The following is an 18,119-nucleotide window of genomic DNA, read 5'->3' as shown; positions in this document are numbered from 1 at the left end:
TTTTAGAGGTAAGAAAATGGAGGGCCTGAGAGGGTCACTGGGATCACAAAGCTAAAGCTAGCAGGAGAATGAGGACCCACATCCTGGGCTCCTGACACCTAGCCCAGTGCTCTTCCTGTCACAGGAACAATGGAGTAGGGCAGAATTTTCCAATTTTGATTCTCCTATATTTTCATTCCTATCTCTACTATTTAAATACATTTTTTAAAAATCCAAAAGCATGTAATATAAACAGTGTCTTCCCAGAGGTAACCACCATAAAAAATTTAACATACCTTCCTCTAAGTTTCCTCTATGCCTGTATGATACATGTGCACATATAAACCCCTGTATTTGTCGGCATAAGTACATTTTTAAATAAACCTTTTATTTTAGAATAGCTTTATATTCACAAAAAGTTGCAAAAATAGTATGGGGAGTTCTTATTTACCTTATACCCGGTTTCCTCTATTATTAATGCCTTACATTAGTATGGTACATTTGTTACAATTAATAAGCTACTATTGATGCATTATTATTAACAAATGTACATACTTTATTCTGATTCCCTTTCAGATGCCCTTTTCCTGTTCCAGGATCCACATCACCACATTATACTCACTTGTCATGTCTCCTTAAGCTCTTGGCTGTGGCAGTTTTAAAAATCTTTTTTTTTTTTTTTTTTTTTTAGATCACTTCACTTTTGTAACATTATATAGCAACTTTTTTCCCCATAACTATATTTTTGAACATGTTTCAGGGTGAGTGAGCGAGGCCTTGCCCACCTTTTAATATTGTCATGGAATGGCTCCCCCGCATCGTTGTCCACTGCCCATGGCAGAGAACACCTGTCTGACAGTGTCACTGAGCCTAGGTGCTGTCTAGAGAATTAGACAGACCCTTCTGCTGTCTCTGAGTTCTGACACTATCAGAGGCAGAGACCTCAGGTGTAAATGGACTGACAGAGCTCGACAACAAACCATGTTACCTGCCCTGTGGTCCTGCTGGCACCCCTCCTCCCCCACCTCTGCCTCTCCCTCCACACGTGTCTCTGCAGGTGTGAGAGCTGATGCTTCTGGTTGAAGCACTTTCCCACGAGGGTCTTGTTCTGGGAGGCCCTGCACAAAACAAGAATTTGGTTAACAATGTGAACCAACAGTGGGGCAGAGCATTCCCTGTCACTAGCTATTTCTAGCAGTTTCTGCCTTTTCTCTCCCCCTGCAGTGCAGGCAGGACATCCCATTAATATTAGCTGATGAAGACAGAGCTTACAGATCCTTCACAGATTGTTTCTGTCACCTCAGAAGGGCTAATATATATTTTGAAACAACTTTTTTTTTATGTTAGCATTTTGCCTCAGGTTTAGTTTTCTGCAGACGCCCCTGCAAACATCATCCTCTGATCTGCCTTAAACCTTCCAACTCACAATTAAGCGTCAGACCTCGGCTCAGGTCACGATCTAGCGGTTTGTGTGCTCGAGCTCCACATCTGGCTCTGTGCTGCCCCCACAGAGCCCACTTTGGATCCTCTGTCTCCCTCTCTTTGCCCCTCTCCTGCTTCCTGTCTGTCTCTCTGTCTCTCTCAAAAAGCAAAACAAGAACAAAAACGGAAAAGACCCCTCTGACTTAAACATTCATCCCTGCCCAGGCCCTGTGCTCTCCACCTCAGCCCTGGCCTCCTCCATTTTGACCCCTCGTTTACAGGAGAGCTCCAGGGCTGTCCTGCCCTGCCCCAGCCTTACAAATGCACTCCTAGGACTGGCCTTCTCTGACTTGAGACTTAAACCAGAGGAAGGGAAGAAACAGACACTCCCCTTTGTCTTGTTCCTCAAAGCCCCCCAGCGGGCCTCCCACACTGCAAAATAGAATAAATTCTTCCTCAGAAAGGAGCCTGGGAGCCAGAGTTCTTTCCTCCCATGCAGCCTGGGGAGGCCGACAGGAGAGTGTGTGACCCAAGCTTGGGCAGAGGTGCCAGGCTCTGAATGCCTCGTAAGGGAGTCGTTCCACTTGGGAAAGGTGTAGACACACACACTCGGCTGGTTTTTCTCAGCCAGCACAGAATCTCTGCCAGGTCCCAGCAGGTATTTGAGACACACTTCAAAGGCCCTGCTTTCTCCGTCGCTGCCTCCTTTCCAACACCTCAGAGATGATGGACAACTTGTTCTGAGGTCGATGGTGGTCCGGGACACATGCACCTGCAGACCTTCGGCTGTCCGTTCTTGCCCCCTCCTTAATGGAGCTCAGAGCCCATTTAGGAGTGGGTGGATGGGCTTGCTGAGCAAAAGGGCTGACAGCTGACAAGTACTTTGCAAAATGTAATTGCCTAATAATAAGTGAGCATTAGAAGGAGGCCTGGGGCCACAGTGTTTTTAGGAAACTCATCTGCACTTGGAGGACAGGAGACATGGAGGTTTCCAGGGCAGGAGAAACTCGGGAAGCCACGCTGGATGGGAGGACCGGGAGGCTTCTCGGGGGATTTGGATGATACTGAAACCCGGATATGGGATAGGAGAAAAAATAGCAACTTTGCTCTCAGGAGGGCGTCTTTACTCTCCCAAATGCTGATTTCATCGACCCAAATCAGGTCTCTGCTCCTGTTTGCTGGGACCTATTTTAAGAGAGTCTTATAAATATACAAAGGCGGAAATGCCTGGGTGGGGGGTGGCAAGAGGATGTGGTTCCACTCCGGGACAGGATCTGACTCAAATCACACCTCTTGCCTGGATTCCAGGCTGTCAGGAGGGAAGCCTCTGAGGTGGTGTTTTGGAAGGAGGTGTGAGAGCAGAACTGGATTGTTCTAACTGTGGCCTAGAGAAGCCCCTGACGGGCTGGATAGCTGGGGTGTCCTGCCATTGCCTGAGGGTGCAGGGCAGAGGGGCGCTGGGGGTGGGGTGGTGAGAGCAGGGAGGAAAGGACACCAGGAAACCTTTCCTCCACACTCCTGGTGAGCCTCATACTCGGCCCTATTTCATCCCTTGCTGCAGGATACCTGCAAAATGACTACTTATGTGTCAGTCCTCCCTTACCTGCTAGGTCCCCGAGTCTTCTCTGAAGATAAGACACCTTGTTGGAACATACCTGTGTTTCCCTCAGGGACCTAAAGAGTTCATCTGTTTGTTGGACTGAAAATTCACACATCTTAGAGCTTGGGGGAAATAGCTTAGGCCCTTACCCGGATTTTTTCACCCAAGATGACTGAGGAGTCCAGGGTACTTCAGGCCCTTACCCTGACTTTTCACCCAAGATGACTGAGGGGTCCAGGGTACTTCAGGAGTTTGCTGTATGTCATCTCCAAGGCATTCAACGCAAGCAAGTTTGGGCAGGGATGGAGCGCCCAAAGTGGGGTGCCACTGTTTGAGGCTGAGACGAGGCAGCAAAGGGCAGGCAGCAAAGGGCAGGGCTCCAGATACCCTCCTGGCAAGTCTCTGAAGAACCAGGAGCTCTGCAAATATTCGCCCACATGCTGACCTGGTTGCCTGCTGGCCTTGTAAGCAATGGAAATGAGAGGACTATTGTGTCAGCTCTTTGAGAGCTTGGTGTGGCCTTTCTGGGGGCTGGGGGAGGTGAGAGTCCAGTAGATGCGGGGTAGCAACCACCCCTGATCCTCCTCAGGTTTCTTCCAGCAGTCAGGAAAGCCACCTGGTCCTAGGTGGTGGGCAGAGGGTGGGACAGGTAAAGAGAGATAAGCAGGCCCTTTCAAGTGCAAGTCAGACTCTTTTGTGAGCCATTTATCCCGCCTCCTGCCCTAGGGTGCAACGTGAGTCATTTAATCTAATTGGTTTAATAAGTAAATGATCTGGGTACAAAGAACAGGGGGTTGGGTCTGCGAGGGAGGGGCAGTGCTAGCTACAAACCCTACCTAGGCAGCTTTGAAAAGAAACCTGTTGCCTGCTCTCTAGGGATCAAGATAATTAAACGGGGTGGAGATGCTTGGGGGGAAAAAGGGAGACTAGAGAGACCCAGGTGTTGGGGTAGAAGGAGAAGTAGAGGCCTTGAGGGTGTTATTTGTTCATTAAAGTATAAAACTCAGTGGTTTTGCAACCGTCCTCATCCTCTAACCTAGAACACTTTTATCATTCCCAAAAGGAACCCAGGACCCATTTAACAGTCACTCCCTTTTTCCCTCACCCCTAGCATTGGCAATCTCTAATCTACTTTCCGGCTCTGTGGATTTGCCTAGGGTGAACATTTCCTAGAAATAGGATCACACAATATGTGACCGTTTGTGTCTGGCTTCTTTTACTTAGCACAGTGCTTTCGAGGCTCACCCATGTATTGGAACTTCAGTTTTTAAAATCGCTGAATAGGATTCCATAGTGTGAATAGACTACGTTTTGTTTATCCATTCATCAACTGATGGATGTTTGGGTTGTTTCCACTTTTTGACTATTATGAATAATGCTGCTATGATATTTTCATTTCTCTTAGGCATATACCAAGGGGTAGAAATATGGTTAAGTCTATGTTTAACATTTTGAGGAACTGCGAGACCGCTTTCCAAAGAGGTCACGCTATTTACATTCTCACCATCAGTGTAAGTGGGTTCCAGTTTCTTTCACATCCTTGCCACTTGTTATTGTCTGTCTTTTTGATGATAGCTCTCCTGGTGGGTATGAAGTGATTCTGTATTTGTTTTGAAATAATTTCTACCTTCTCTTGCCAATTCAGGAAGGTCAGCATTGTCATCCCCATTTCATTTAAAGATCAACTGTTCCAGGGAGGAAAGAAATGTGCTCCAGGTCACAGAGGTGAATTATAAGACGTAAACAGCATACTTTTAAAACTATTGAAGAGATGTCCATGATATTATTGTTGAGGGGAAAAAAGCAAGTTACAGGATAAGATGTGTAGTATAAGCCCATCTATGTTTTAAAAAGACAGGGGCGCCTGGGTGGCTCAGTTGGTTAAGGGCCCGACTTTGGCTCAGGTCATGATATCATGGTTTATGAGTTCTAGCCCCACGTCCGGCTCTGTGCTGATAGCTCAGAGCCTGGAACCTGCTTCTGATTCTGTGCCTTCCTCTCTCTCTGCCCCTCCCCTGCTCACGCTCTCTCTCTCTCAAAACTAAATAAACATAAAAAAATTATTTAAAAATGTACATGCCCATCAGATTGGCAAAAATTTTAAAAGATTAATTGTGTTGCTAATGAAGTTGCTTGGAAACAAAGTTTTAAATAATGTTGGTGACCATGTGAAATTGTTTTCAAACCTTTTTAGAAAGTAATACTCAATTACTGACATTTTAAAAATGAACATTACTGGGGCGCCTGGGTGGCTCAGTCGGTTAAGTGTCCAGCTTCAGCTCAGATCACGATCTCACGGTTCATGGGTTCGAGCCCCACTTTGGGCTCTGTGCTGACAGCTCAGAGCCTGCAGCCTGCTTCAGATTCTCTCTCTCTCTCTCTCTCTCTCTCTCTCTCCCTCTCTGCCCCTCCCCCCAAAATAAATAAATGTTAAAAAATGTAAAAAAAATGCACTTTACTTTGCCATCTCACTTTGGAACTTGATCTGTAGAAATCAGAGCAGCCATACATGCTTAAAACATTGTTTGGTAACAATTGGATATCTAGCAGGAGGAAACTAGTTTGCTAAATTGTGCTATAGCCACACTGTGGAATACTTTTGCAGCTGTTTAAAAAGAAAAAAAGAATTATGTTTTGACCCAGAGAAATGTCCATGGTACCAGTGAGAAGAGCAGTTCCAGAGTAATATGTATGTAATAAGAACCTATTTTTTAAAACAAAAAACTCATAAATTCAATTAGTGTGTGAGCTAGTAGAGAGATATGGAAGTTTACTTAACTGTTAACATTAGTTATGGTGGGAAGGGGTAGAAGGAGATGAGATACTTTTTAAAAAATATGCTTCTATAGTTCACTTGTGTGAACACTTGGAATTTGTAGGAAACAAAAGGAACTATGCAATAGAGTTTGTAATCAAAGCAGAATAGTGAATAGTAACAGACACTGGAACCAGAGACCTTGGGTTCAAATCCTGACTCTGCCACTTTCAGCTATGTGTCCTTGGGCAAATTACTTAACCTCTCTGAATTTCAATTTCCTCATCTGTAAAAGGGAGATAATAATAGTACCTATCTCAAAGGGTTTTTATTAAGAGAGATAATATTTGTAAAATGTTTAACATAGACACATAGTGCTAAATACTTGCTCTTTGTATTGTTATCTCCAGTATTGATTAAGCATTTATTATCTCCAGTATTTATTGAGGAGATATGCTATTCTCCTTTGATCTTCAGAATAACCCCAATAAGGTAAATCCTACTAATTAACATCACTATTTTAGAGACGGAAACCAAGGTTTAGAGATTAAGGTTACATAGCTGGATACCATTGCACCTGCCTGTAGAGCTCGTGCTTTTTTTTTTTTTCAACGTTTTTTTTTTTTAATTTATTTTTGGGACAGAGAGAGACAGAGCATGAACGGGGGAGGGACAGAGAGAGAGGGAGACACAGAATCGGAAACAGGCTCCAGGCTCCAAGCCATCAGCCCAGAGCCTGACGCGGGGCTCGAACTCACGGACCGCGAGATCGTGACCTGGCTGAAGTCGGACGCTTAACCGACTGCGCCACCCAGGCGCCCCGAGCTCGTGCTTTTTAACCTTTGTGTCAAAGTATATGGATACTGTTAACAGTGACAGCATTTATTCTACAAGTGTCTACCCTGTGCTTGGCATAATGGACAAAATACATGTGGGAAGAAGATAGATTTTATACATATGCAGGCATAATATGTCAAGTGGTAGTAAATGCTATTAAGAAAGATAATGCAGGGTGAGAGAGAAAGACTAATGGGCTTGGAGTACACAGCATCTGTTGTAGGTAGGATGATCAGGAAGGCCTGATATTTGAGCAGAGACTGGAGTGAAGAGAGCTAGCAGGCTATGTAAATACCTGAGGGAGTGTATTTCAGGTAGAGGAAGTGCAAAGACCCTGAGGTACAATGTACCTGGCATGTGGGACAAGCATTTGGAGCAGAATGGTGGTAAAGAGATAGATGAGACCAGGGCAAGGATTTAATCTGTAAGGCATCCTTAGCCAGGTGGCTGTGTCATTTGTTGTCCAAACTGGGACACTTTTGATAGGAAAAGTGGGTGCTGTTAAGAACACTGCGAGGACAACCAGTGTGAACTGGGTCTGTCCCCAGCAAACTTTACTCATAGGTGATCCAAAGGATCTTGGATTATAATGTGAGTGAGTTGGGAAGACATTGAAGAATTTTGAGCAGGGAATTGACATGGCCTGACTTAACATTTTAGTGGGGTCACTCCTGGTCTAGACTGTAGGGTATGAGGGTGTGAGCTCAGACACTAGATGAGACCTGATGGTAGGACAGGGGCAGTAGAAGTAGAGGAGTCAGAAGTAGGCAGATTTGTGGTTGTTTTTGAAGGTTTGCTGTTTGATTGGGATATGGGGAGAGGAATCGAGAATGGTTCAGATTTCCAACCTGGGCAGTTGGAAGGCTGGAGATGCCATTCACTAAGATGAGAACGATAGGGAGGAGCAGGTTTGGCAGAAAAAGTCAAGACCTGTTAAATTTGAAATGCCTCTCAGATCTCCAAATGGGGAACGGGAGGAAGTAAATCATATACACAAATGTGGAGTTCAGGGAGGGTCGGAGCTAAAGCTAAGGTGCGGTCCAGTTTAGATGGTATTCAAAAGGACCTGAGGAGATTAGCAAGGGTGGGAATGTAGACAGAAAAAAAGAAGTAGTCCACAGACCGAGCCCTGAGGTAAGTTCTGCCCTGTGCGGATGTAGGACAAATGAGAATGCATCTAGCAAAAAGATGGAGGGGTGGCCTGTAAGGAGGGGAGTGGGGAGCATTGGGGGTCCTAACTCTCTGCTCCATAAATGTCTGTACTGTGATACTGGGGGAGGGTGGTATTCATATGCTACTTTTATTTCAGTAAAAAGCTGCTGGGTTCCAGTCAGGGAACCGGGTGGGGCTTGGAGAGGGCAAATGGAGACAATCCAGGTTGCCCTGTAAAATCGAGGTCTCCTAGGGGCAATGACTTACTTCCATTCCCAGACCCAGCAATTCCACCTACTTCCCAGAACACTTACTCTGGACCTGACTGCCAGGGTCCTCTTCTCTAAATTCCGGGAGCCTTATTTGGTGCTTCATTTTGGACCATGTCATGTTACTAAACCTACCCTGCATGTGTCAAGCAGAGTTGTGTCACAGAAAAGGCGCAGGAGGGGTACAGGCCTGGGTGTGTGAAAGTCCTGTTCAGCCTGCATTAGCAGCGATGGCAGTGCTGTTGGCCGGGACTCCTTGCTCCTGACCTGGGTTCGCTCCTTTGTTCCCATTTCCTTACTGTAAATGGGTCTCCATAACACTCGTTTTTGTAGGGTTGCAGTGAGGATTAACTGGGACTAAGACTGTGGACTAAGGAACCAAAAAGAACCAATTTGAATCCCAGTCCAGCCATTTACAGCATCTTGAGCAAATCATGTAAACTATTAAATAAATTTCTTTAACGTTTTATTGATTTTTGAGAGAGAGAGAGTGCAAGTGGGGGAAGGGCAGAGAGAGAGGGGGACAGAGGATCCTAAGTGGGCTCTGTGCTGACAGCAGGGAGCCCGATGTAAGGCTCGAACTCCCGAACCGTGAGATTATGACCTGAGCTGGAGTCAGACACTCAACCGACTGAGCCACCCAGGCACCCCTCATGTACTCTTTAAACATCAGTTTTATTATTAGGAGAATAGGGAACGTAATACCTTACAGGCTATTGTCCCTTGGAAATGAACCCATATAAAATGCCTGGCAGAGTCAGTAGTTAGTCCATCGATAACTACTGAGTACCACAAATACTAAAGTTGCCATCTGTTACCCCATCTACATGGAGCAAATGTTTAATTCATTCATGCACTGAAGTAATCTTTCTAACTGAATGATGGGGGGCAGGGAGATGAGACAACTGAACCTCTGAGAGATTAAGGAACTTGCCCAAGGTCACACAGATAGAAGGTGGCAGGGCTGGGATCCAGTTCTAGATCTTTCTGACTCTGAAAATGGTTATTTTTAATTTATTTAGAGAGGGCACAAGGGGTGGGTGGTGGTGCAGAGAGAGGGAGAGAATCCCAAGCAGGCTTTACACTGCCAGCTAAATCTCATGAACCACAGGATCATGACCTGAGCTGAAATCAAGAGTCAGATGCTTAACTGAGCCACCCAGGCACCCCAACTCTGAAAATGGTTATTAATGCAATACTCGATCACCCTCCCAGAGTCAGGCAAAGCAGCGATGTCAGCATACTAGCTGCTCAGTAAATCTAGTTAACTGGCTTCTCATGCAGCTTCCTCTTTCATTTCCCAGGTCTCTCTTTAAAAAAAAAATTTTTTTTTTTTTTTAATCTTTATTTGTGTGTGAGAGAGAGAGAGAAAGAGTGTGAGCAGGGGAGGAACAGAGAGAGAGGGAGACACAATCCAAAGCAGGCTGCACACTGTGGGCTGTCAGCACAACAGCCCGTTGCGGGGCTGGAACTCATGAACCAGGAGTTCGTGACCTGAGTCGAAGTCAGATGCTTAACTGACTGAGCCACCCAGGTGCCCCTCCCAGGTGTCTCTTTTAAAGCTTCCTTCCCAATATGAGCTATTTAGTGCACCCATCACAACTCTGATAAACTGATCCAAGAAGCCAATTCAAAATAAATAGCAGACTGTGCAGTCTTTGTGCAAAGCCTGTATCTGTTTTTGTGTGGTGGTGAACTCCAGGGAAACCTAGCTCTGTGCCTCAGCCCACTCAAGGGAATATTTGCATCTTACTCTACAACAGACTCTTTGAAAGATGGAAAACATATTCCCCTAAGACCTGGGAATGCTAAACAGTTAATAGATTCCCAAGGGTTTTATGTATTACCGGGATACTGACTGCTATCACAGGTCATTAAATATCAAAGTTTATGCTCAGGAAGCCAAAAAATAATCTAAGTTCTCTGTGTCTCACTTGTCTTGGCCAGTACTCCAAGTAAGCGAAAGTTCCTGAAACCATTTGGTATCACACAGGTAAAATGAGAGTCACACAGATCCGAAAGGTTGAAATATTAAACTGTTAGCGGCACGTGGCTCAGTGGTAATAAGTCTCCCACTTGCTTTTCATCTTTGTAGCTTTCTTATAGCATTGGCTTCTTTTCCAAAGTGCTCTGTTACTTTCTCCTTTATTTGGTAAAGGATTGGAGTAGACTGTCCAATTCCTGGGCAGTTTTAATCAGCTGTCTCTTTAGCTATCCTTGAGTGCCTCTTTGGTTCCCACTAGACCTTGTTGATTTGTTTTTTCATCGAGGGACTTTGAGCCAAATCAGGCACACAAATTCAGGTTGAGTGACTGTTGCTTCTCAGCACAGTCTACTCAGCAAAAAGTGGGTAAGTTGAGCTGCTCACTCAACTTTCAGTAGTGCTCGTGATAATTCTAGGAATGTTTACCCTGTGAGTTTTCTTTGATTTGCCAGGGTGGTCACTTTCAAATTCTTGGCTTCCTCCCGCATCTCCATATGTCCTCTGTGGGGGGGGGGGGGGGGGGGGGGATTTCAAAATATTTGGCCTAGCAGTGATTCTGTCCCCACTTCTAGGGATGGTTTGGGCAGTCACTTCTGTCCAGACGTGGTGGTAGGCCTGGATTGGCCTGCTGGCTCAGGCAATGAGTGGTGGAAGAAATTGTTGGGGGGTAGGGGCTGAAGTCAGGCAGGGCGTGAGACAGAGGTCCTTGGAATGAATTTTTATCCTCTGTGCATCTTTAGCCAGCCCTCTTGTTAATCTGGCTACAAATGGGCTAGATAGCATTGTATAGATTACTCATGTTTGGCCATTTCACTAGTGAATGTAGCAAAGTTGGTGAGGTTAAGGACAATAGAGATCTGTGAAACTGATAATTTAGTGTCGAATAAACAATGTGACTATTTGGCCTGAGCTTCCAGGAAAGATTAACTGTTTCAAATATTCTGTTGCCTTGGTTACACCACATAGCCTGATTGGGGGTTCAGGAAATTTGGTCACTGACACATCAAATAACCAGTCGACTTAATCAAGTATTCACTTTCTTATTTTTTACACTTTTACCTTTAGACATAGAGCTGGTGCTTTGATTGTATGGGATATAAAAACCGTATACTGAATAGTTTAATCAGCCATCCTAAGACTCAATGTTTTCTTGCATTTGTGAAGTTACGAGCAGACTGGTAGAGATTGTATGGTATTGATGGTATGATCATATGGTGTTATGACCAATAGTGTCTAAGCTAAAGTATATATTTTAGTAATTACACTGCAGTCCAGGGAGCAGATTCTTATTTTGAAGGTAGAAAACAAATATCAACTCAGCTATTGGTGCTCCTGATTAGCGTTTTTTTTTTTTTTTTTTTTTTTTTTTTACCAAGTCTAAATTTCCTTCTGTTCCCAAATATACTTGTACTTGTCCATTTACTTTAATTTTTTAAGTTTATTTATTTAGAGAGAGAGAACGTGCACAAGTGCAGAAGTGGAGGAGGGGCAGAGAAAGCGGGAGAGAGACAATCCCAAGCAGGCTTCTTGCTGTCAGTGCACAGAGCCCAATGTGGGGCTCGATCTCATGAACCATGAGATCATGACTGGAGCTGAAACCAAGTGTAGGACACTTAACTGACTGAGCCACCCAGGCTCCCATTGTCCATTTATTTAAAAAAAATTTTTTTTAATGTTTATTTACTTTTGAGAGAGAGACAGAGACAGAGTGTGAGTGGATGAGGGGCAGAGAGAGGGAGACCTAGAATCCGAAGCAGGCTCCAGGCTCTGAGCTGTCAGCACAGATCCTGATGTGGGCCTCAAACTCACAAACTGCAATATCATAACCTGAGCCAGAGTCAGACACCCAACTGACTGAGCCATCTAGGTGCCCCTCCATTATTTTAAAAAGTAGTTGTTAATCTAGAGAAAAGAGCATTTTTTCCTTCTATGTAGAGTGTTAATAGATAGCATGGCAAAGTAGTAGTTAATGTGCTTGTGGATATATCTACATATTTAGGTTAAGTATTTTTCATAGAGAACAAAATATAATAAAAACAATAAAAAATATTTCATTAAGGGGTGCCTGGGTGGCTCAGTTGGTTAAGCGTCCAACTTTAGCTCAGGTCTTGATCTCATGGTCCATGAGTTTGAGCCCCACATCAGGCTCTGCACTGGTGGTGATAACCTGCTTGGGATTCTGTCTCTCTCTCTCTCCCTCTCTCTGTCTGTCCCTTCCCCACTTGTGTGCTCTCTCGCTCTCTCTCTCTCAAGGAAAAAAAAAAGATATTTCAATGAAATCCATTAGTCATTTATTGAACATCTTCCATGTTTAAGCCTGTGCCTACAGGACGGTCAAAGGTGTGACACAGCCTCTGCTTCCGAAGAGCTCAGAAAGCCTTCCTTTATACAATCAGATTCTAGATTTAGAACAGCCTGGACCCAAACTAAACTAGCAGGCTCTCAGATACTCAGAGAAACTTGTTCCCCAGGTTGTCTCTTTAGACCACAACCCTGTTTCCACAAGAGGGGCTATGCTCAGTCCTAGGATTCCAAATGACAAAATGCTACATTCCACCTCCTTCCCCCACCCCATACTGCTTATGTGTCCGTTCATCAGGTTCATAGCCTGGGGACAGTCTCACACTTTAGCAGGTTAGTTATGTGGTCTGAACTGAAGACTCCTGATCCAGAAGAGAGGAGACCTGGGTTCCAGTCCTGGTTCTGTCTCTAGCTTGGTTTGTGACCTCTGGCAGTGAACCCAGTCTTCAAGCCTTCAATGCTCTAAAATGCAGCATGTTGGGACACCTGGGTGGCTCAGTAGGTTAAGTGTCCGATTCTTGATTTCAGCTCAGGTCATGATCTCACAGTTTGTGGCTTTGAGCCCTTCATCAGGCTCTGTGCTGACAGTGCAGAGCCTGCTTGGGATTCTGTCTCTCCGTCTCTCTCTGCCCCTCCGTCTCTGTCTTTCCTCTCTCTCTCTGCTCCTCCCTCCCCTCCTCCTGCAAGCCCACACACTCTCTCTCTTTCTCTCAAAATAAATAAACTTAAAAAAATGTAGAGTGTTGGGGCTCGCAGTGATGATTTCTAAGCTTCCCCATGCTATAACACTTCTTACATTCTCTCTTTTTTTTAAAACTGAGGTTAAAATGAATTTGATGGAGTATTGCTTTCAAAGCAATACTAGTAAGTATAGAAGTAAAGTATTGCTTTACCTCTCATTCCAAGAAATGTGTTTTCAACATTGTCTCTCTGTATGAGTCTGGAACTTTTCCTGAGGATATTCTAAATAATCAACTCTCCCATCTTTTACATATTCTGTAAAATCTCTTAAGTATTGGAACTAACTCCATGTGTCTGTGTCTCTAATACTTTCAGCTATATCTGCATTTTACATGCCCCTCCTTTAAAAATATAATGACTCTCAGACAAGTTCCATTTTTGTTTTAGGAATAACAGAGGTGTCTGGCTGGCTCCATCCATAGAGCATGCGGCTCTTGATCTCAGGGTAGTGAGTTCAAGCCCCACGTTGGGCATGGAGCCAACTTAAAAAAAATTTGTTTTTAAAGGAATAATAGTCAATTGTTCAGAGTTAAGCTCTTTTCACATGGAAAGTTTGGAAAATCCCCATTATAAGTCTGCCCCCTTCGTCCCACCCTTCCACCACCACGACACCCCTGCCCAAGCTAAAACCACTCAGATTCTCTTTCCTGAGAATTTGAATTCTGAGCAGAGACACAGAGAACTGTTTGGAGAAGAGTCATGGGTTGATTACTGAGATTCCAATCACTACCCTGGTTCTTGGCCTTTCTGGGGGCTGGTGGTGTAGTTCTCTCTTTGATTCTGTGAGCTATTCTCCAGTCATTTCCAGGATTACTTTTGGCCTAAGTTAGGAAAGAAGAGAGGGAAGGAAGGAAGATAGGCAGGTCCATGATGCTAACTAGAACAAGGTATAGTGAAGGACCAGTTTTTCCAGTTTTTGTTTTTAGTTCCCAGTCTGTCACTGACTGACGTGGTCATACTACATATTGCCAGGATGCAGCATTCAGAACACCCAAAAATGATCTATACCATGTTCAGTGAGATGACTCCACTATCCTATATTGATGTTCCAGCAATGTCAGATTGCACTAAAAGGTTCTAACTGCTTACTCAAAGTTTCTGTACCTATCTCATCGAGGACTAGCATTGGTACTGAACTGGAGTTTCTAGGAGACCAGGGAACTTAACCTCTGTCTGAAGCCAGGAGGTGTTGAAGTTGCCCATTTCCACATAGGCAAGTGAACTAGGACAGTTGCTGGGTAAAGCCCTACTGTGGGCCCACTCAGAAGTTCTGCTTTTGCCCCTAACTTGTTGGCTGGGATTGCTCCAACCTGATTCCACCCACCCACCCACCCACCCTTCCTCCTCCTTCCACTCACTGTCCCCAGACTTCTTGTATTCTCTGTCAAACAAGAAGTTTGCCACCATGTTTCTACTGAGAGGATAGCAGCCTGGCCCCCACCTTGGCCTGTCTCTGGAAGAATGGACAAAGGTTTTAGCAGTTTAAAAGAGAGTGCCCTGGAGTGCCTGGGTGGCTCAGTCAGTTAAGCGTCTGACTTCAGCTCAGGTCGTGATTCCACGGTCGGTGGGTTTGAGCCCTGCGTTAGGCTCTGTACTGACAGCTCAGCCCAGAGCGTGCTTCAGATTCTATCTCTCTCTCTCTCTCTCTCTCTCTCTCTCTCTCTCTCTCTCTCTCTCTGCCCCTCCCCCACTCACACTCTGTCTCTCAAAAATGAATAAATGTTAAAAAAAATAAAAAATAAATAAAAGGGAGTGCCATATGAAAAGAAAAGAAAAGAAAGCAGGGACTCAGATATGTATACATCCATTTTCATTGCAGTATTAGTCACAATAGCCAAAAGGTGGAAACAACCCAAATGTCCATTGACAAATGAATGGAAAAACAAAATGTCTGTACATTCAATGGAATATGGTTCACCAGTAAAAAGGCCGGAAATTCTGTCACGTGTTGCAACATGGATGAACCTTGAAAACATTATGCTAAGTAAGCCAGACACAAAAGGCCAAATATATGATTCACTTACATGAGGTATCTAGCATAGTCAAATTCACAGAGACAGAAAGTAGAATGATGGTTGCCAGAGACTTGGGGGAGAGAGGAATGGGGAGTTAGTGTTTAAGGGGTACAGAGTTTCAGTCTGGAAAGAGCAAAAAATTTTGGAGTTGATGGTGGTGGTGGTGGTGGTGGTGGTTGCATAACAATGTGAATGCACTTAATGCCCCTAAGCTATACACTTGAACATGGTTAAGATGGTAAATTTTATGTTAATTATGTTTTACCATACACACATGGAGATTTGGAAATTACATTTTTGAAAGAGAGAAAGAGGGCCTAGGAGAGAGCTTTCTTAGAGGTAGCTTTGGGTTCTTGACACATATGACGTTGTGAGTGCCCACAGGTGTTGAGACAGCCTTCGGCTGGTTCGCTTCTTGGAACATCAGGGCCAGTGTCTGTCAGTTCATTCAAGCCCTAGTCCAGAGTTGTGGCCAGAAGACACCTAATTAGTTCTGTGATGATCAACAGGCCAGGCCCCTCCTGTAGCCCTCCTTGTCATTCATTCATTCATTCGTTCGTTCGTTCGTTCATTCCACGGGCATCAAGTGCCTGATCTCTACAATGGGAATATAAAATCAGGCCCAGGTAGTGTAACCCCTCTCTGAAGCCAGGAAACAGCTAATTTCAACTGATTTATACGGAGGGAGTATAATAATGAACAAGAAAGACCTAGTTCCTGCCAGCACAGTGTTAATTTTCAGCCCTTTCCTCAACTGGGCTCAGTCAGAGTGCTCCCTGTAGGCCACTGAATGCCAAGCAGCCACAGATGAGCACTGTGCTGTGATGCACAGCCTTGAACAAGAATCAGAGGCCTAGGCTCTAGCCTGGCCTTAGCACTGGCTTCTGTTTGACATTAAACAAATCTGTTAATCTGTCTGTGGTCTCTGTGGCCCCTCAGCAACATGGAGATGCCTCACGGGGTTGGGATAAAAGTAAGAACGAGACCAAGAGTGTGAAAGAGCTCTGATATATAACATTAGATGGGTTGGTTGGGGGTGGGGGGTGGGGGTGGGGGGAATGAATAGCTGACGCAGGGGTGGGGCAAACACACAACTCAGGCCTCTGCCGTTGGTCGGTCTAACCTGTGAGGTTCCCTGACAATGATGTTTTGTGGAAAGGAGGAAAGTAGGGTCCCCACATTCTTTTCTGGGAGAGCAGACTTACCGTCACCCATTCCCTCTGTGTCCTATTCTTTGCCTCTTTTTCCCCCAAACAGGTTACAACCAACCTCAGCTTGGCTTTAGTAAGTCACCTTCATCAGCCCTCCCAAATCCAGCAGCTGGCAGCCCTTCAGATCAGATAATGTATCTGATGCATTTTCAGGCCTGGTGCAGAAAAGAGAAGGGGCTCAACAAGGTACATAAAAGAGTGTTATTATTATTATTATTATTTTAGGTTTATTTATTTATTTGAGAAAGACAGAGACAGTGCAAATGGGGGAAGGGCAGAGAGAGAGGGAGACAGAGAATCCCAAGCAGGCTCCAAGCTGCCAGCACAGAGCCTGATGCGGGGCTCAAATTCACGAAAACTGTGATATCATGACCTGAGCCGAAACCAAGAGTCAGACGCTTAACCCACTGAGCCTCCTAACTGCCCACGGCCTCAACCGTCTTATCTGTAAAATGGGAATAATTAATACCTACCTCAAAGGATTGTTACGAAGGTGAAATAATGCATTTCAAGTGCTTAGCACACAGACTGGCCTGAACAAATGCATGGATGTTAGCTATTGTGGTTATCCTCTGTTAAATGCACAGGGTGTACTAACCTGTTTAGTGGGTTGAGTGGGTTAAGGCATGGAGGAGGGCTCTGTAAACAGTGTTATTCCCCTCCCAGCTCCCTTTTGGCATTTATGCAGCAATCTTCATAATTAACATCATTATTATCAAATATTCCCACTTCTCCCCTCTTGTCTCATTAGCTGGCTGGATGGGGCTTGCTCTTCTCTTTTTCAAAGCTCTTCTTCCCTCCCAGTCTTTCTTCCAGGCTTTGTTTTTTTCCTTCTGGTTTCTACTTTTTCTTTCTATAACACTTTCTGTGTGCCAGAAGGTCCTCCAAGACCTTTAACTACGGAAACCACCCCTCCCTTCAAGTAGGGATGGGGCCACCTCCACCCATTCAGGAAAGAGATCTTGGGATCTGGGATCTTGGGCCTCTACTGCTCCCCCCTCCCACCTGAAAAGAAGTAGAAGGAAGAGCTCGGCCTTTTGACTAGCTCCTGGGCTGTTGTCCTCACTGTTGGGGCTTCCATAGGCAATATCAGATCTTCAGGTACATCGTGGGGATATTTCTGCTGAAACTACTCCATTGTCTTTTTACAGAACCGGGGTTTTCCTATACCTGTTCTGCTTCTCTTGAACTATTTGGGACCCTGACAGCCATTTCCCTTATCCCAGAATAGTTTGCAGAGCGTTTCGCCTGAGGTTTCTACAAGTCTGGAAAATCATCAAGCAACGTCATCTCATTCACATCCAGTTAGCCTAGCTGTCTAGTGTGGGTCTGTTTGCATAAAGCAAAACTGGCTTGTGCACGCCCTGCCTGTGCACACAGGTGTGAGCGCCAGGACACAGACTGAGTCCACAGACATGTTGGTCCTCATGTCTCAGTTTGTACCTTTCTTTTTTTTCTCTCTCTCTCTTTTTTAAAAAAATATTTTATTTATTTTTTCCCCAGCCCCTAAAGATTTTATTAAAATTTTTTTTAAGTTTATTTATTTATTTAGAGAGAGAGCAGGGGAGGGGTAGAGAGAAAGAGAATCCAAAGCAGGTTTGTGCTGTCATCGTGGAGCTCAACACCGAGCTCAGTCTCACAAACTGAGATCACAACCTGAGCTGAAATCAAGAATCAGAGGCTTAACCCACTGAGCCACCCAGGTGCTCCTATAGATTTTATTTTTAAGTAATCTCTACACCCATCATGGGGCTGAAACTTACAACCCCAAGATCAAGAGTCACATGCTCCACCAACCAAGCCAGCCAGGTGCCCCTCAGTTTGTACCTCTCTATGTATTGCAGTAGTTAGCA

The 18,119-nt window shown here is 44.8% G+C and overlaps 1 protein-coding gene across 1 annotated transcript in view; it reads left to right on the top strand.

The window, feature by feature from the left end:
• The window catches only part of B4GALNT3 (beta-1,4-N-acetyl-galactosaminyltransferase 3), a 101,757-nt gene that overhangs the window by 47,600 nt on the left and 36,038 nt on the right, over positions 1–18,119 (top strand). Inside the window, exon 3 of the mRNA XM_042993669.1 lies at positions 16,376–16,452. Within this exon, the coding sequence (XP_042849603.1) occupies positions 16,376–16,452 (77 nt within the window). The remainder of the gene's footprint in view (positions 1–16,375; positions 16,453–18,119) is intronic.

This window comes from Panthera tigris, chromosome B4, assembly GCF_018350195.1.
Source record: "Panthera tigris isolate Pti1 chromosome B4, P.tigris_Pti1_mat1.1, whole genome shotgun sequence".
NCBI lineage: Eukaryota > Metazoa > Chordata > Mammalia > Carnivora > Felidae > Panthera > Panthera tigris.
Note: the sequence above shows the minus strand (reverse complement) of the source record. Positions and strands in the feature narration are given on the sequence as shown.